At 34.9% G+C, this 20,731-nt stretch overlaps 1 protein-coding gene and 1 non-coding gene across 13 annotated transcripts in view; one reads left to right on the plus strand and one right to left on the minus strand.

Moving 5' to 3' along the window:
- Positions 1-20,731, minus strand: part of EXOC1 (exocyst complex component 1) — a 71,666-nt gene that overhangs the window by 17,670 nt on the left and 33,265 nt on the right. For 7 of the 12 annotated variants that reach the window (XM_053577672.1, XM_053577663.1, XM_053577674.1 and 4 more), the window contains 5 exons: positions 16,883-17,032; positions 6,474-6,579; positions 3,101-3,145; positions 1,664-1,827; positions 636-743 (listed from right to left, as the gene is read on the minus strand). In XM_053577672.1, the coding sequence (XP_053433647.1) occupies positions 636-743; positions 1,664-1,827; positions 3,101-3,145; positions 6,474-6,579; positions 16,883-17,032 (573 nt within the window). The remainder of the gene's footprint in view (positions 1-635; positions 744-1,663; positions 1,828-3,100; positions 3,146-6,473; positions 6,580-16,882; positions 17,033-20,731) is intronic. The other 5 variants (XM_053577665.1, XM_053577669.1, XM_053577670.1 and 2 more) reach the window with 3 other exon arrangements.
- On the plus strand, positions 213-349 carry LOC128576152 (small nucleolar RNA SNORA2/SNORA34 family). The gene has a single exon (XR_008377265.1). It is a non-coding gene; the product is annotated as a small nucleolar RNA SNORA2/SNORA34 family (small nucleolar RNA).

Genomic DNA, 20,731 nt, shown 5'->3' on the forward strand with positions numbered 1-20,731 from the left:
TATTTTTTCTTGGTAAGTACTAAAATTGCTTTTGCATATAATGTTCTTTGCAAAGTAAACTCGGACACTTTTTCACCTCACTAATTTAGAAAACGTTTAGGTTTACAACATTCTCAAATATTAAATTAGCTGCCCAAACTCCAACTATTATAGTTTTTACTATCATGGGGTACGTATGACAAAAAAAATTGTTTTAAAAATTCTTACATCAGTTGGCCTTGAATCAAGGCCAGCAGTTTGTTGACGCTGTTGGTTTCAAGCAGGAGCCTAAAGAATTATCTTTCTATGGTCTGTTGGCCGTTTCGGAACTTTGGAAATGTAACGGTCAATTCATTAGAAAGAAACAGCGTGAGTCATTGGTGATAGATGTAGGCTAGTGTGATTTGTAGTCTTAATACTGGGGTTCCAAAATACCCACAAAATATTACTATATTTACCTCAAGAGGATATTTAAGTTATTCGTAAGAATTATAATGCTGTTAAATCTTAAATTACAGCCCCCCAAAATTACTGTGGGTTTTTACCCAAAATAAAAAGATAATTTTTACATCATAAATTCTGTTTTGATAATGAAATTGTGACCACATACTTATTAATTAGATCAAAATACTAGCCAAAATAAATATGAGCCATACCATAGTTCCAGGCATACTTTGATGCTGCTGCAGTTTGAAAAATTTACTTATGAAGTCCTGTTCTGCCAGACATAGGGGTTCCAATTCACTTAGTACCTGTTCAAAGATCTGAAGAAAACCAAAATGATTCCATAATGAAAGAACTGCACCAAAGGCTTAAAATAACATTTCACATTTTAGTTTCTTTCCTGCAGGGACCATGTATCTATAATCCTAGCAACCTCTATTCATGGATTTATAATCTCAATAGAATCCCAAAGACAAACTCTTCCAAGATTGAAAGGGCAATGCAGTATTAACAGGGTATGAAAGGACCCTACAATACATATGAAACAAATCTCACAGTTATTCCCTTCAAATCTAGAAAGAAGAGCACAAAGATAATTTTTTTTCTTTTTTGAGACAGAGCCTCAGTTGTCGCCCTGGGTAGAGTGCCGTAGCATCACAGCTCATAGCAACCTCCAACTCCTGCGCTCAAGTGATTCTCCTGCCTCTGCCTCCCAAGTAGCTGGGACTACAGGTGCCTGCCACCATGCCCGGCTATTTTTTGGTTGCAGCCATCATTCCTGTTTGGTGGGCCCAGGCTGGATTCAAACCCACCAGCTCGGTTGTATGTGCCTGGCACCTTAGCCACTTGAGCCACAGGCGCCAAGCCACAAAGATAAATTTTTAACACTTATTTTATGCAGCAAAGCAGAGAACGTAAGCTTCACAAGAGCTATTTCATCTTTACCTTGTAGTCACTCAAACAACTTAAGATTTGAGATGCAAGTACTTTACAATTTATAATAAATACATTTTAATAAGCTTTAATGATATTTAACTGATAATTCACATTTTAGTTATCATTTGACTGATAGTTTTTTTTTTTTTTTCAGATTCCATTTGGAATTGGAGAGGAAGTCATGGTTAATGACCAACACAGCCAAAAGAAGCTGTCTTCGAACATAGTTAAAGCAATCACAAACTGCTGTTGGAAAAGTAAACTAATGTTAATGTTTAAGAAATACCTGGTATTTTAATTTTACCTTATCAAACTTGGTTCTGTCAGCAACATCAAGATCAGAGGCAGACATGTTTCCCATATCCAACAAGGAAGAAGACTGGGATCTTCGACTTCCTGAACTCTGAACGCTGAGTTTATTCAGACTAGAAGTAGATCCAGTTAGTTTCCCTGAACTTCCATGAAGACCTAAGAAATAATAATACTTTGAACATTGTGATCCTCATGAATAAAAGATACAGACTGTAAGTCAGGACTATCTTTTCCACTGGTGTGGTGTTCCAGAGTTCATGTTAGTGAGTACACCAGTCCACCCCGTGGGACAGCTATTCCACGTCCTTATCATTCCCCAAAAGCTGTGTCCTAACCCTGACCATATTATAAAGAAAAGCAAAACCACACAGATCCATGGAACAGCACTGAAAGGGCCCTTAAAGATCACGCAACATGTGCCCTGCCCAGTCTGATCACAAAGTTGCCTAGGAACATCTCTAGACTAAAAAAGATGAGGATTTCTTTCCCTTTCAAAAGAAATGAAGGTCACTGAATACTGGGTTACTACACTAGCTAGTAGGAGTTTGTTATGTTTTGGAAGAAAAAGGCTATATCCCATTGTTACCCATTTCCATATTAAATCAATACATTAGGCTGAGCCATAGAAAACTGCCCATACTTGATTATTTGCCTGACCAAAAAAAAAAAAGTCAATTCCATTGAACTTAACATGTTCTGGACTCATAAACTCTACTTTTCCGGTAAATGACTAATTAATCATCCTATAAAAACTAAACAAAACAAAGAGAGAAAAAACACCCTGAACTGTATTTAAAATAAAACGTAATGGAACACATACATCCCTAACCACATGTGAGACGTGTGTTCACTTATAATTTAGGGTCCATCACAGACATGAAGGGAACTAAAACATGTGGTGAAACGATATCCCACGTACACCAAAAGATGACAAGGTTCAATTTTTAAAAGAAAATGTGATTTTTAAATCCAGAATTAAATATAAACAATGAATAAAATATTTTTATTTTATAAAACATTTTATTTATAAAACATTTTTTTGAGTATTTCTCAGTGAACTTTTACTATCTGCTAATGGTCAGAAGGGACAAATGGTGATATAATAGAGACAATTAAAGACAAACTCTAGCTTCATTATGCAAAATCTGACCATCTCTATAAGAGCCTTTATAGCCTGAAAACAGAAATTCAGTGATTAAGTCTTTTCATAAATTTCTGACACAAAGTTCTACTACTCACCAATTAATAATAACTATATTCCATATTTCTTGTTGATACTATTACCACCATGTCGGTTTTCTTTCACCAGTACCTGGCAATTCAGCACGCTCAATATTTTTGGTGTTAACTTTTTTTTCAGACATATAACTAAGTTCTAGACATTAAACAAACATGCATTGAGACCTGCTAATACACTAAGCATACTCACTCTCTGTTTCCTGTTTGACAGCACTTTCTTTTCGAGGCAGTGTAGCTGTGATGGATTAGGTTGCAAGCATCAAAGACAAAGACAAGTTAATAAACTGCAATTTGCACAAACCATGCACAAGAGGAAGTTAAAGCTCTCGTTTAAAAGACACATGCAAAGAACCATGAACATCAAGTAACAAGAGGTGCAAACACATTTAGTTGGTCAGCTAGTGTTTGAGAAGTTATGAGAGAAAAAATTTACTATTAATGTATTGTTTTTACTCAAATATTCAGGTAAAAATATCTTTATTTGTAACCTCTCACACAATTACATTTTTTTTTTTAATTTATGAAGCTGGTACACTTAAATTTAAAAGACAATTTGTAAGCTTTGGTTTCCTGTGAAATGCAATTGAACTAAATAATTTAATACAGTGGAAATTTATTAGAATAAATTGTAGATTTAAACATCAACAATGCTGGTATCCCCTGAAAGCTCCTGAAGGGAATCTCCACTGTAGTAAATAATTTTATTCTACATCTAATAAAAAATTATGAATGGGGTTTTAAAATCATTTTAAAATTAAAAACAATTATGAAGCTAAATTACTTTGTGAACATCCAGAATGAAAGGTATACATCACAATACTAACAATCAAGAAATGTTAAAGTCTTTTAAGACTTTAAAGAGACATTTATTACTATATTAACGATAGTTTTCTTTTGCAAGATAATAGTGTGATAGATTAACGGTGACCCAGAATTTTAGGAGCAAGTATAAAGCAAACAAATTTAAATTTCTTTTATGGTTACTTAATGTTGATTAACTGAAAAGTTGTATTTCTAAAATTTAAGGTTTCTATTTGAAAATATAATTACAGATGCTCCTTGACTTACAATGAGATAACGTAAGCCCACAGTAAATTGAAAATATTATAAATCAAAAATGCATTTTATATGCTTAAATTACAGAACATCATAGCTTAGTCTAAGCTACTTTAAATGTGCATGGAACAGTTATATTAGCTTTCAGGTGGACAAAATCATCTAACACAAAGCCTATCTTATAATAAAGTGTTGACTATCTCATGTAATTTACTAAATACACTTAAAAATAGAATGGTTGTATTGGTACGTGAAATAGTTTCTACTGAATGTGTATTGCTTTCACAATACACATCATCATAAAGTCAAAAAATAACTGGGCGGCACCTGTGGCTCAGTGAGTAGGGCACCAGCCCCATATGTGGAGGGTGGATATGGAGGGTGGTGGGTTCAAACCCAGCCCCAGCCAAATTGCAACAAAATAAAAATATGTTACAACCATAAAAAAATAAAAATAAATAAAAGAAAATGAGTTAAAAAATTAATTAAAATCATTGTAAATTAGGGAGCATTTGCCTATTACAAATTCATTTACTTTGAATCATTGAAAAGATATCTTTAAAAAAATGAACATTCTACCTTATTCAGAACTTCTCAAGTCATTTGTATTTAACTTGAAATTTATTTTTAGAAATGTAGAATCACAGCTACATCTTCAAAAAAAAGCATAACTGTTTTTATCCTCTGAATTGTTTAGTTTTTCTTCTCTCGTAGCTGATATAAAAATAATTGATACTGTAATGTTCTATGCCGGCAATTGTCACAAATTACTCTCCTATTCCTTACTATTTAATAGATACACAGGACAGATACAATTTTAAGAGTTTTAAAATGACAAAAGTGCCTTCTATAGCTGTAGCATATGAATTAAAAATATTTTTAACAAGATAAAGAACTTCTCAAGGAGTAAGAAAAGAAAAATTTAGGTTTCAGGTTAATGCAATGATAACATTAAGGTACTGCTGTACTTGATTCACTGTATTTTTATTATTTCATTTGTCTTAATGTGAATCCTACATTTGATGTACTATAATGAAACTGAGATTTATGACCTACTCAAGAGATATTTTAGAACTATTGCCCTTTTACCCTTTTTTTTTTTTTTTTGGCAGTTTTGGCCAGAGCTGGGTTTGAAACCGCCACCTCTGGCATATGGGGCCGGTGCCCTACTCTGTTGAGCCACAGGCACCACCCTCCCTTTTACCCTTTACAGTTCTCCTATATTGAAGTATTTTCTCAAAATAAAATGGTTCACTAACAAGTGTTGACAAATATACTTAATGAAAACATTAAACACATAACTGCATTAATAATATGCTATTTACTCAAAAAAAAAAAAAAAGCATAACATATCCACAGCAAAACACTAACAAGGATATAAACACACTGCTATTTAAGAACAATTAACCTTTAGGATGAGTTAGCATTTCTGTTTCCAACAGCCTACGGACCCAAGTATATCAGTATCTTTACCAAAATGTAGTATATTTACATATAAATTCAATTCTTCAAATGCCTGGGGACTAGTATAATCACTATTATTAGTGTTGCATTTCAAAAACACAGTGATTACAACACAATTACCCACTACAGACAGTCTTCTCTATCCCAGAGAATAGTAACATATGCTGTCAATTTCAACTGTGTTTCCTGATTAACCTAAGTTGCTTAGGACATAGGCTCCAGTCAACAAGCAAATGCTAAACTCATGATTCTAAAGGGAGCTATGCAGACACACTGTGGAGTACACAATGTAGCCACTTAAGGCCAGGTTTTCATAGGCACAGAACTCCATCCAAAAGGAACTTCAGAGACAGGTACATGCAAGAGCAGAAAGTGGCCTCAGCACATCGCCTTCCTCCTAACGCGATACTCTCAAGGGCTATTCTTTGTTTCTGCCCACTTAAAATATTTGGAAACAACCAAATGTAACATTCTTCAAGAACATCTCTTTAGAAAAGTAAGTTATAATCACAGGAGAAATTTTGGTGACAGTTTTATAGCTCCTTGGCAGAGGAGGAAACAAACTTTCTTTTTGATTCAAAATAGCCTGTGAGAAGTAAGAAGCCCGGAATCACTTTCATTTCTCTGTGGACAGCAATGACTTAAGAGATAGGTGACTTGCCCCCAAATGTTATAAAAGGTCTTTCAGGGAAACCAGAAAATGAACCTCAACATGTGTCTCTCAGTCTGATGCTCTACTCCACTGCTCTTCATTTTCTCACCAACTGCCTTTCTTGTGAATATATATGTTTCCAATTTATAGCATGAATACACATCTGCTGTCATATTCACGTACTGTTGTGTTTTAATTAGTGAAAACCATATTTACAGATATACATACTTGTTCTATTGAAACAGCTATAAATCAAGCCAATATATCAGACTTTCAATTTTGTTAATTTTACTGTATATTCTTCCACGCTACTTTAAAGTCTTAGAATTATCTGTCATATAAGTAAAATCATTTTTAATAGGAAGATAGTGAATGGAACGCCTAAGCTTACCAAACTTCTTGCTTTCTTTAGTGGTGCCAGTCATCTTGATCTTCACAACTTCAAAGAAATCTTTGATTTCTCTCTCATATAGTCGGGATAAATAATCCATATAATTCTTAAAATAAAAGTAACACACATCTTTTTAAATAAACATTTATAACAATTTCCATTTTTTTCACTCTACCCAAATCCTTCATGCTTATTTTAAATTTTGTAATCCAAAACTTTGATGCATTTCATAGGACATAAAAGTAGTCTATTTTATTATTTAAAAAATTGAATATGCATCGTAACATTAACAATTAACAAAAACACGAAGTCAAACATAATCATACGTACATGTTCACTTTTCTTTATTACCTTGTGTATACTTTTATTATCATTACAATCATACTTTGTAGGATATCTGAATCAGTACAAACACATTTCTCCAGTATCACGCATTAATGACAGCACAGTATTCCATTTTGTTGGGGTACCATAATTTAGTAAGCCAGTCCCTTAACATAGGGCACAGAAGTGGTTTCAATGTTTTGCTAAGATGTTACAGTAAGATTTCACCTCCAATGACTTAGTTTCCTTGGAATAATTTCTTCAGGGTAGCATTATGGGGTCAAAAACAGTACGGGAATCTTTACAACTATTTCTTCATCTCGCCATGTCACTTTAAAAATGGATTTATACCAATAATAAACAGCATCAGTGGCAATGAAAGAGAACATTTTGTTTTATGGAGTCTGTGAGCTTATTATATTACCCTCAAATAGGTTATTTTCTGTAAGAGTTTAATTAGCACTCTCACAGTTTTCATAACTGAATCATGTATTTTCTTAACACATTTGATTAATTCTTGCTTAAATAAAAACATTCATTATTTAGCATACAAACTCATTTCTTCATTGTATCTGCTTATTCTCATGTAAAAATATCTTACACTCTCAGGAAGGACTCCTCAACAGTGGAAAACCATTTGTTTTTCTGAGTCCTACATTAAATGCCATACACAAGAGTTTGACTGAATTTAAATAAGTTCACAGCAGAAAATTTGTACTATTCTTTTAAACCTATCATGGAATCTAAACTTCAACTGCTTTTATTATTTCCAATTAACATACCTGCTTTTAGAACAGGTTTACCTTAAACAGATCAGGTGTACCTTTCAAAAGGTACATTATGTAAATATTTGTATATTGACTCATAGTTCATCACTGACTTTCTTAGATTTTGTATCCTTATAAAATAGTATTTTGACTAAGCATAATATAGATCCTGCTCTTTTTAAATGTGTAGGACATATAGTTGTCCCACATATTCTCTGTAAGAAAACTTAAGTCAAATGGGCAATTCTTTTCCATAATCGTTGCATAACTTTAAAAGCAAATATAATTAAAATATACCTTAAAGTTCCTATATCATCAGGCTTGTCTCACACTCTCAATGGGACTCAAATGACAAGACACAATTTTTTTTTGGTACTCAACAGAACTCACTGATGGAAAAGGCCATGGTAAGATATTACTGTATAGGCTCATTAGCTTAACAAATACTCTAAAATGGTTCTCACGGTAAGTACAGATTTCTCTTAGCAGCTTGTATACAGCACCTAATTTAATAATTAATATCTTGAGTTTAAATACTGTTATCCTAGCAGTCTTTTCAGTTTCAATTTGTGCTAAGTCTTCAGAGACCTCGATGTTTTACTTTGTCCTTATACAGTAAGACAAATTCTACAAAGGTGCAACTCAGGTTGAGAGAAGACACCTGAATAATTTTCAAGACTGACTATTAATCTCAGGAGATTATTGTAAGAGGAAAGCTCATTTCCTACCTAAGCAGGATGGACCATGCCTACTTACTACTCCATGTGTAAGACCCAGAGTCACAGACAGAGATTGTGGAAGAAGGAATCTGGGCGGTTGAACTACCTCTATTTTCCACAGGCTCTAATTATGTACAGCAAAACTCAGGGTTTTGCTTACATTCAGCCTATGCACAGGTGGGGATAGTGCTAGTAATTATTATTCCTGAAGAATTTGGAACAGACTTTTCCTGTTCCTGCCAAAAAATGTGCACAAAAGAATTTGAACTTAGTTGTACCCAACTAAGTACAAAAAGCTAATTGTACTTAAGTATTTCTTATTAAAGAAACACTGTTTGTCTGATTCCTTCTTTCATTCCTTTCTTCCTTCCTTTTTCTTTTTTTTTAATGAAACGCCTCTCTTTAAAACACTGCCACAACCAAATTAGGTTATGAGGTAAAAAATACATTACTATCAAAAGCTCAAACCACAGGACCAAGTAAGAGTCTGAGAAATAGTCAATTTCATTGAAAAAGCCTACTCATCAAAAATACACCGTGAGCAGAGAAGAATTCCACAAATCATAACTAGGTTGGCTAGAGTTTTGTTTCTTTATATTACATTTACGAATACTGCATTATACATAAAGATAGGCCAATAACACAGAGAACATTAGGTAAAAGATTATTGATTATTATCTGAATATTCATTAGGGACAAAGCACCTGTTGGCACAAAACTCTTAAGGAGATAAAATTTATGATTAATTATTCAAAATATTAATCCTCCAGCTGCACTGCGATGTGCAATCGGACCTCCGTAAGAGCTGAGCCGTGACCGGCGGTCGCCGCCTGCCCAGACCTCTGCACGCCCTGACCAGGAACTCCGGGAGCTGTGCAATCCGGTGTCCTTCCTCCTGTACCCTCCCTGCATCCACACCGGCCGGCTCGTCTGGTCAGGGACTCTGGTAGCCGCCTGCCATCCGGAGCCCTCCCTGCCTCTGTGCGGAGCCCTTTTCCTGGCCAGAGACTCCTGGAGCCTTGGGGCCTCTGTGCCAAAGTCACTGGGTGCCAGGCACTCCCAGAACCGTGCGCACCATCCCCTGCCCTGTTGCTGGATAAAGGTGTGTCACACTCCAGAGCTGTTCCCACAACCAGAACTCCCTGGCTGGGGCAGCCCCAGAGAAGCTACACAGGGTCACTCCCTACAAAGATCCAGCAACAATAGAGTGATCCCGCTCAGGTCTAATCTTGGAGAGACACCACCCCAACTCTGAGGACAGCCAGAGGCAATGGTGAAAAACAATCATGAGGTGAAATAAACGGAAAAACTCTGGCAATATGAATAATCAGAGTAGATCAACTCCCCCAAGGATCAATGGGGCAGACACAGCACAAAATCCCATGCACAAACAATTAGCTGAGATGTCAGAAATCAAATTCAGAATCTGGATAGCAAATAAGATTGCATTAGAATTCCAAGCAGTAACCCAAAAGATATCTCAAGAATTCAACTAATTCAAAGACCAAATGACCAAACATTTTGACACATTGAAACAAGAAGTTGCAGCCCTCAAAGATCTGAGAAACACAGTAGAATCCCTCAGTAACAGAACGGAGCAAGCAGAAGAAAGGATTTCTGACATTGAAGACAAAGCTTTTGAATGCTCCCAAACCCTCAAAGAGGAAGAGAAATCAAGGGCAAAAACAGATCACACTCTCAGAGAGCTCTCGGATAATTCGAAGAAAACCAATATTTGTCTTATAGGGATCCCCGAAAGCGATGAAGTGGCTTCATAAGGCACAGAGTCTCTTCTCCATGAGATTATGAAAGAGAACTTTCCAGACATGCCAAGAAATTCTGAGATTCAGATAGCAGACAGTTTCAGAACTCCAGCATGACTCAACCCAAATAAGACATCCCCCAGACACATCATAATCAATTTCACTAAAGTTACTATGAAGGAGAAAATTCTGAAAGCAGCCAGACAAAAGAAAACCATTACTTACAAGGGGAAGAATATTAGAATAACTGCAGATCTCTCTGCTGAAACCTTTCAAGCTAGAAGAGGATGGTCATCAACTTTCAATATCCTAAACCAAATAACTTTCAACCCAGGATCCTGTACCCAGATAAACTGAGTATCATTTATGATGGAGAAATGAAATACTTTAATGATATTCACATGTTGAAGAAATTTGCCATAACTAAACCAGTGCTCCAGGATATTCTCAGACCTATCCTCCATAATGACCAGTGTAATCCTCCACCACAAAAATAAACCCACCTAGAAAATTTTGATCAAATTTCAACTTCCACAGTCGCAAAAGGATTAAAAATGTCCACCAGACTCTGGAAAGGCTTATCAATAATCTCAATTAATGTGAATGGTTTAAATTGTCCTCTAAAGAAGCCCAGGTTGGCTGACTGGATACAAAAACTCAAGGCAGATATCCGATGCATCCAAGAATCTCATCTTACATTAAAAGACAAACATAGACTCAAGGTGAAGGGATGGTCATCTATATTCCAGGCAAATGGAAAGCAGAAAAAAGCAGGCGTTGCAATCCTGTTCCCAGATGCAATAGACTTTAAACCAACCAAAATAAGGAAGGATAAGGATGCACACTTCATATTTGTAAAATGTAATATTCAATATGATGAGATTTCAATTATTAATATTTATGCACCTCAATTTATAAGAGAAACTCTAACAGACACGAGCAACTTGATTTCCTCCAGTTCCATAGTAGTTGGAGATTTTAACACCCTTTAGCAGTGCTGGATAGACCCTCCAAAAAAAAAACTAAGCCAACAAATTTTAGATTTAACCTTAAGCATTCAACAACTGGATTTAACAGATATCTACAGAACATTTCGTCCCAACAAAACTGAATACACATTCTACTCATCATCCCATGGAACATACTCCAAAATCGACCACATCCTAGGCCACAAATCTAACCTCAGAAAATTTAGAAAATAGAAATTATTCCTTGCATCTTCTCAGACTATCATGGAATAAAAGTTGAGCTCAATAACAACAGGAATCTGGATACCCATACAAAAACATGGAAGCTAAATAACCTTATCCTGAAGGATAGATGGGTTACAGACAAGATTAAGAAGGAAATCACCAAATTTGGGGACAGAACAACAATCAAGACATGAATTACCAGAACCTCTGGGATACCGCAAAGGCAGTCCTAAGAGGCAAATTTATAGCACTACAATCCTTCCTCAAAAAAACAGAAAGAGAGGAAGTTAATAACTTAATGGGACATCTCAAGCAACTGGAGAAGGAAGAACATTCCAACCCCAAACACAGCAGAAGAAAAGAAATAACCAAAATCAGAGCAGAATTAAATGAAATTGAAAACAAAAGAATTATACAACAGATCAATAAATCCAAAAGTTGGTTTTTTGAAAAGATCAATAAAATAGATAAACCTTTGGCCAAACTAACCAGGAAAAAGAAGAGTAAAATCTCTAATTTCATCAATCAGAAATGGTAAAGATGAAATAATAAACAGACCCCTCAGAAATTAAAAAAATCCTTAACAAATATTACAAGAAACTTTACTCTCAGAAATTCCAGAAATATGAAAATCTGAAAGAAATCGACCAATACCTGGAAGTACGCCACCTACCAAGACTTAGCCAGAATGAAGTGGAAATGTTGAACAGGCCTGTATCAAATTCTGAAATAGAATCAACTATACAAAATTTCCCTAAAAAGAAAAGCCCAGGACCAGATGGCTTTACGTCAGAATTCTACCAAACATTTAAAGAAGAACTAGTACCTATATTACTAAACCCCTTCCAACACATAGAAAAAGAAGGAATACTACCCAATACGTTCTATGAAGCAAACATCACCTTCATCCTTAAACCAGGGAAAGACACAACAAGAAAAGAAAATTATTGACCAATATCACTGATGAATATTGATGCAAAAATACTCAATAAGATCCTAACAAACAGAATCCAACAACACATCAAAAAAATTATACACCATGACGAAGTCGGATTTATCCCAGGGTCTCAAGGCTGGTTCAATATACGTAAATCTATAAATGTAATTCAACACATAAACAAACTTAAAAATAAAGACCATATGATTCTCTCAATTGATGCAGAAAAAGCTTTTGATAATATCCAGAATCCCTTCATGATCAGAGCACTTAAGAAAATTGGTATAGAAGGGACATTTCTTAAACTAATAGAGGCCATCTACAGCAAACCCACAGCCAATATTGTATTGAATGGAGTTAAATTGAAATCATTTCCACTTAGATCAGGAACCAGGCAAGGTTGCCCATTGTCTCCATTGCTCTTTAACATTGTAATGGAAGTTTTAGCCATTGCAATTAGGGAAGAAAAGGCGATCAAGGGTATCCACATAGGGTCAGAAGAGATCAAACTTTCATTCTTCGCAGATGATATGATTGTATATCTGGAAAACACTAGGGATTCTACTACAAAACTTTTAGAAGTGATCAAGGAATATAGCAATGTCTCAGGCTACAAAATCAACACCCATAAATCTGTAGCCTTTATATATACCAACAATAAGCAAGCCGAACAAACAGTCAAGGACTCTATTCCTTTCACAGTAGTGCCAAAGAAGATAAAATATTTGGGACTATACCTAATAAAGGACGTGAAAGATCTCTACAAAGAGAACTATGAAACTCTAAGAAAAGAAATAGCCGAAGATGTTAACAGATGGAAAAACATACCATGCTCATGGCTGGGAAGAATCAACATTGTTAAAATGTCCATACTGCCCAAAGCAATATATAATTTTAATGCAATTCCTATTAAAGCTCCATTGTCATACTTTAAAGATCTTTAAAAAATAATTCTTCGTTTTCATAAGGAATCAGAAAAAACCTCAAACAGCCAAAACATTATTGAGCAATAAAAACAAAGCAGGAGGAATCACGCTACCAGACCTGAGACTGTACTACAAATCCATGGTGATCAAAACAGCATGGTACTGGCACAAAAGCAGAGAAGTAGATGTCTGGAGCAGAATAGAGAACCAAGAGATGGATCCAGCTACTTACTGTTATTTGATCTTTGACAAGCCAATTAAAAACATTCAGTGGGGAAAAGATTCCCTATTTAACAAATGGTGCTGGGTAAACTGGCTGGCAATCTATAGAAGATTGAAACTGGACCCACACCTTTTACCATTAACTAAGATAGATTCTTACTGGATTAAAGATTTAAACTTAAGACATGAAACTATAAAAATACTTGAAGAAAGTGCAGGGAAAACTCTTGAAGGAATCAGCCTGGGTGAGTATTTTATGAGGAGGACTCCCCAGGCAATTGAAGCAGTATCAAAAATACACTACTGGGACCTGATCAAACTAAAAAGCTTCTGCACAGCCAAGGACATAGTAAGTAAAGCAAGCAGACAGCCCTCAGAATGGGAGAAAATATTTGCAGGTTATACCTCCGATAAAGGTCTAATAACCAGAATCCACAGAGAACTCAAATTTATTAGCAAGAAAAGAACATGTGACCGCATTTCAGGGTGGGCAAGGGACTTAAAGAGAAACTTCTCTGAAGAAGACAGACGCAAAATCTACAAACAAATGAAAAAAAGCTCATCATCCTTAATCATCAGAGAAATGCAAATCAAAACTACTTTGAGATATCACCTAACCGCAGTTAAGAGTAGCCCACATAGCAAAATTCCCAAACCAGAGATGTTGGCGTGGATGTGGAGAAAAGGGCACACTTCTACACTGCTGGTGGGAATGGACACTAATACGCTCCTACTGGAAGGATGTTTGGAGAATACTTAGAGATCTAAAAATAGACCTGCCATTCGATCCTATAATTCCTTTATTATATACCCAGAAGACCAAAAATCACAATATAACAAAGACATCTGTACTAGAATGTTTACTGCAGCCCAATTCATAATTGCTAAGTCATGGAAGAAGTCCAAGTGCCCATCGACCCACGAATGGACTAGCAAATTGTGGTACATGTATACCATGGAACACTATGCAGCCTTAAAGAAAGATGGAGACTTTATCTTTTTCATGTTTACATGGATAGAGCTGGACCATATTCTTCTTAGCGAAGTATCTCAGGAATGGAATAAAAATTATCCAATGTACTCAGTCCTACTATGAAGCTAATTTATAGCTTTCACATGAAGGCTATAACCCAACTACAGCACAAGACTATGGGGAAAGGGCCAAGGAAGGGGAAGGGATGGGGGAGTTTAGGGTGGAGGGAGGATAATGGGTGGGGCCACACCTATGGTGCTTCTTAGAATGGGTACAGGCGAAACTTAGTAAATGCAGAATACAAATGTCTACATACAATAACTAAGAAAATGCCATGAAGGCTACGTTGAACAGTTTGATGAGAATATTTCAGATTGTATATGAAACCAGTATATTGTACCCCTTGATTGCACTAATGTATACAGCTATGATTTAACAATAAAAAAGTATCAAAATAAAGTGCAAAAAAACCCCTCCAAAATATTAATCCTCCTATAGCTCTAAAAGGCAAAGAATTCCAGTGATATAAATATTTTTCCTTAAGATAGCTCTAAATTAAAATTATACTGAATGAAAACAAGACAAAATATAACAGTAGAATTGTATAACACTTAATAAGCTAATGCTGAGGAACAAAATAATCTTAACCAAAATAGCTCACCAAATAAGATGTATATAAGTATCTTAGAAGTTAAATTTTTAAAAATTATTTTTAAAATTATAATTTTTAACTCAGCCCTACTATGAAACTAATTTATGGCTTTCATATAAAAGCTGTAACCCAATTATAGCCCAAAAATATGGGGGAAAGGGCGAGGGAAGGAAGGGGAGGGAGGGGAGGGTAATTGGTGGGACCACACTTACAGTGCATCTTACAAGGGTACATGTGAAATTTACTAAATGTAGAATATAAATGTCTCAACATAATAACTAAGAAAATGCCATGAAGGCTGTGTTAACCAGTTTGATGAAAATATTTCAAATTGTATATAAAACCAGCACATTTACCCCATGATTGCATTAATGTACACAACTATGATTTGATTAAAAAAAAGAAAAAAATTATAATTTTTAATTTTTTTTTGTAAGTAATCAAACATTTATTATAAAATGCTATACACTTTCCCCTGTAGGCAGTTTACATACGAACAGCAAATTAGGCAGGGAATAGACTTTCCATTTCATGTTGCTTTGGAATAGTATCTCTAGATTTAAATACCAGCTAGGCACAGAACTTTACCAAGTTTTATGTCCCTTTTCTTATGACCTCAGTTTAGAAGTAGAAGAAGCCAGATTTTACTTTTAAATGAGCAAAGGCACTTCAAAGAGAAAACACAGGAAGGCAGATACATAGATATGCTCTACTGCCAAATATGCTGACATCAATGAATTTATGAAAATATACAATTTGCACCCTTCTTTTAATTTTTTTCCTTTTAGATAGCCACAGAAGGCATGAATTTAAAAAAAAAAATTTTATTCAATTTGCCTCTTTATATCACACTTCTCATAAATCTCCATCTAACCTAGTTTAAGATACTGGATAGACAGAAGTTGCTTTTACATTAGCAATTCTAATTTTTTCATTTCATAGAGACAGAACATACCGCGCTTTTCATATTCCAGAACACCTTTTAGGGACACATTGTTCATGTAATTATTGTGAATTATTAACATTACTTATGCATTAAGATTTCTTATTTTTAAGCTCCAAATTCACAAAAACTTACAGATAAAAGATTTTTCAAATGTTTCTCATGGAATTTCAGAATTTTAGTTAAACTATTCTTTCAGTCAGGACTATGTATAATAACTATTAGCTATTTATATATTTTTATTTAGCTATTTCAGGGAGGTGGCAATTTTTTGGCTCAACAGTAGAACCTCTATAGCTGACCACTTCCCTACAATTGACCACCTTCTTACATTGACCTAATTGTCATAGATTAGGCATTCATCACATGTACGTATCAGGACAGTAGGCCCAGTTCCTTCTGTTGCCCAGCTCCGTATGTTTATCAGTCTGTTACAGTTCCTTGGATGTCAACTTACAGAGTTCCTTGGATGGTCAACTTACAGAGACTCTACTGTATTTTTTAAAAAGGGATATGATGTCCAATTCTTAAACTCAAGGTCACAGCATAAACACCAGAAAAGTAGTGTCCCTATGAATTTCTGCTACAATGGCTATTAAAATAGATTATAGATTCTTGCAGGTCAAATACTTCACTCACACATCTTCACACTTCCTAGTTTCTACACTGTACATAAAGAAATTCAGGAAATAATCAGAGGATTTAACTAAACTGAATGATGCTTTAGGCTACAGAATAGCTTAAATACTACTTCATATTGAAGTTGAAAATTTAGATTTTCTTTGTCTAAGTAAATAAAATAAATGTCATTCCTGGTTAATGAGCACTAAGAAATTCAACTGTTTTCTGTTTTGCTAAAAACGTAATACAGTATTTCAAACTTGAAGAACTAAATGCATGACCCCTCCCCCAACTTTCCTACCAATGACATTTTGATTCTAAAAGATTACACTTTACATGCAGTGAGTACAAATGACATCAAATCCACACCTTTGTTAGTCCTTCATATTTCCCATAGTCTGTACTCTTTAGCCACTCCATCAGCTTGGCATAGCGGAGCAAATCTCTATGAAATGGATGATGATTGGGTAGAGAAAGTTCAACAGAATGTTGAGCAAGAGTTGAACTCTGATCATGACCCTAAAGTGAATGTAAATAAATACATAAATATCATTAACAGTACAAAGAAACATTGTTACAATTGAAAATTCTAAACAATGACCAAGCAATAGCAGAACATAAAAAAATAAAAAATACTTATCTACTCTATTATCCTGTGAGTATCAACTGAAAACTGCCACCATAAAATAACCATAAGCACGTAAGAATGGCACTCTGATAAACCAACTATTCATTCCATCTTCTAAAGGAGTTGAGAATGAATGTTTTAATAAAGGTTGTTTCTTACATACCACATCATTACCGAGTAAACGAACTTAATACAGACTACATTAATAAACACACCAAATTAAGGAAGTTATTCAAAACAAATGGTCTATGTTTACAGTGTTCCCACTAGCACCTACAATATTTAAAACAGATAAAAAATATAGAATATAGAATTTGAGCTCTAAAGGACCACCAACAGCTATATTCAGGCTTTCCAGGATAATCCTTAATAAAAATGTATGGTAGAACCTCTGTTAAGTTGACCACCCAAGGGGCTGTACCAAACTGGTCACGTGGAGGGGGTCAATGTGTGGAGCAGGTCTGTCTATGAGAATTAGGCCAACTTAAGGAGGTGGTCAACTGTGGAGATTCTACTGCAGTTTAGATTTTTCCATTAAAGCAAGTTTTTTTTTTTTTTTATTAAATCATAGGCCCAAGTGCCCATCGATCCATGAATGGATTAATAAATTGTGGTATATGTACACCATGAAATATTATGCAGCCTTAAAAAAAGATGGAGACTTTACCTCTTTCATGTTTACGTGGATGGAGCTGGAACATATTCTTCTAAGTAAAGCAAGTTGTTAAATAAATACTAATGATTTTGTTTTTTAACTTTAATAAAACTTTTATTTGAGTTTATATTAAGTTAACAAACAGCCTTAGATGATATGATGTATCTTGACTTTTGCTTTAAAAAATACAGACTTGGTAGATCATCTGATCCAATAACCCTATTTTCTAGAAGGTCCTCAAACTTTTTAAACAGGGGGCCAGTTCACTGTCCCTCAGACAGTTGGAGGACCAGACTATAGTTTAAAAAAAAAACAACAAAAAACTATGAACAAATTCCTATGCACACTGCACATATCTTATTTTGAAGTAAAAAAACAAAATGGGAACAAATACAATCACACTGCCTCATGTGGCCCACGGGCCGTATTTTGAGGACCCCTGTAAAGTGATTTGCTCAAGCCACATAGGAAGAAAGCTAGAATTGGAACCTTGGTCATGTGTGTCTCAATTCTGTTTTCTTTTAAAAAACTGTCAAATGAAATCATTTTAACCAGACTCAAAAATCGCAATTGCCTACTAGTTATTAGTATATATAAAAAAAACTTTCTGGTTTTCTTTTGCAACAATCTAGTTCTTCTCAGCTACTTGGTCAACATTGGCCATGGGATTCAAACCTAGTATCAAAAAGACAGGGAGTTGAAGGATTCAGGAATAGGTTTCCCTTGAAAATATAATTTCCCAAAAACAAGCAAAGGGCCAAGCAATACCAATTTATTCAAAGCCATTCGCTATCTGATTTGCCTATACGGTCAGAAGGGATTTGTTAGCATTTTGTGTCAACTCTATTAAAATAACAGACTGATAAAGTCTGGGGGTTGGTTAGATCATTTCCTGGTAAATAACTGAATTCTTTAAATTCAGGTAAGTTTCTTGAATTTAAAGAATCTAAATTATTTTTTCCTATCTCTAGTGCTTGAATCAGAATAAATTCTTTTACTTTAAAAGAGATTTCTTTCATATAATTTATGTGCTTTGCTGTACATACAAAGTAAGAACTTAGTGGTTATAATTTTTTTAAATCTCTTTTAAATACAGAGTATTCAGGAAGAAAAATTTCTGGCCTAGAGGAATAAATAGTTCCTAGTAATTGAGAAGTACCTTTAGAGCAAGACAGATATAAGTATAAGAAATACCAAATACTAAAATTTCTATCCTTATCTGAGTCCCTTCTTATTAAAGTTTCAAAGCAATCTGCTGGACAATTTCCCAAGATTATAGCCCCAATTTAAAATGGAAATAAAAGAAAAAAAAAAGGGAAGGATCCACTACACAGAAATTATATATAAAATGGTATGGAATAAACAATACACTTTTCAGATTTATCTCACTGATATCTTCTTAGGTTACCTTGGGAAATGGAACTAGAGCTGGTAGGAAAGTATCAGAAACCCGGACTGACCAATTCAAAGTAACAAGAACCACAGTACAGACACAAAAGAAGTTCACATCTATCACAGGCATGTCACGCACACAGATTCATAATCCCTGCCTGTAGTTCTAAAATCCAAAAAGGTCTGAAAATTCAATTTAAGCTTGGTGCCCAAACTGTTTTGATGGTAAAACTTGACCTGGACCTTGACCTGACACTATTACAGTGTTTAGAGTGACTATTCATATTTTTTAATGTTGAAACATTATGTACTTGATTGGAATGATCATATAATATATAGTATATACACTGTACGGCTTTTCTAAAATGTGAATCAGTCTAAAAATACAACTCACTCCAACAGTTCCCGGTAAGGGAGAATGGACCAGTGTGGCTGTTCTTTTCTTGATGGCTAAATGAATATAAAACAATCACATCTTCAAACAGAATCAGTGAGGCCTAAGAGCAACAGTGTTGGAAAATGGAACAATTTTACGTAATAGAATGCCTACGCACACAAACTTTTCTATAAAGGCTAACAATGAACATGAACAAAATTAATATTACACAAAACACACAGGTATTACCATTATCCAGGTATTACTGGCAAAGAGCAATATAAACATTATATTACATATTTCAGACATGTTTTTTAACTGCCAAAAAGAATGATCAAGATTCCACAGATATCTTTTTTTCCTTGTACGGTGGCAAAGGAAAAGGAAAATGATCCTACAAAACTGTGTATATTAGATGCTAGATATACATAGCATATAGTTTTAGGTCTATTAATGTCTCCAAATGGTATATCTGAATTAATCACGCTGATTAAAGGGGAAGAATATTTGACAGGCTTATTATATCTCATAAATGCTTCCCAAATATTTTGTTTTCATTAATAACAATGTATCATTAATGAAAACTTTTCTTTTTTTTTTAGAGACAGAATCTCAGTTTATTGCCCTGGGTAGAGTGCTATGGTGTCACAACTCACAGCAACCTCCAACTCCTGGGCTTAGCCGATTCTCTTGCCCCAGTCTCCTGAGTACCTGAGACTACAGGCTCCCGCCAGAACACCAGTCTATTTTTTTGTTTCAGTTTGCCCGGGTCTGTTGTTGCTTCTCTATCCGTCTCCAGGTGGTTTGCCCTCATAGAGTACCTGGTGTGTTGACATCACTGCGCCAACCCCATCACATACACCCAGTCCTAATACAGGTGTATGTGACAGGGTTGCGCCATAATGTACTAAGGTAGACCAGTCACACATATGTAGAGAGCAGCTACTGTGTTGAAAGCAGCAGTATTGGAGGTAAAATGACACTTCATGAATTATAATTACTGGGTAAATTAAAATCATGTACTGTAAAATCATCAACTACTGCAAAAAATATATATATCTGTGCCATGGGAACTTAATCTGGATGCTGATCGGTCTTTTTATTTTTAGCTGTGTTTGATGTGAATACAGTCCCCTTGTGATAATAACAGTTATGTAAAAAAACACA

This window comes from Nycticebus coucang, chromosome 23 (assembly GCF_027406575.1).
Source record: "Nycticebus coucang isolate mNycCou1 chromosome 23, mNycCou1.pri, whole genome shotgun sequence".
Classification (NCBI taxonomy): Eukaryota; Metazoa; Chordata; class Mammalia; order Primates; family Lorisidae; genus Nycticebus; species Nycticebus coucang.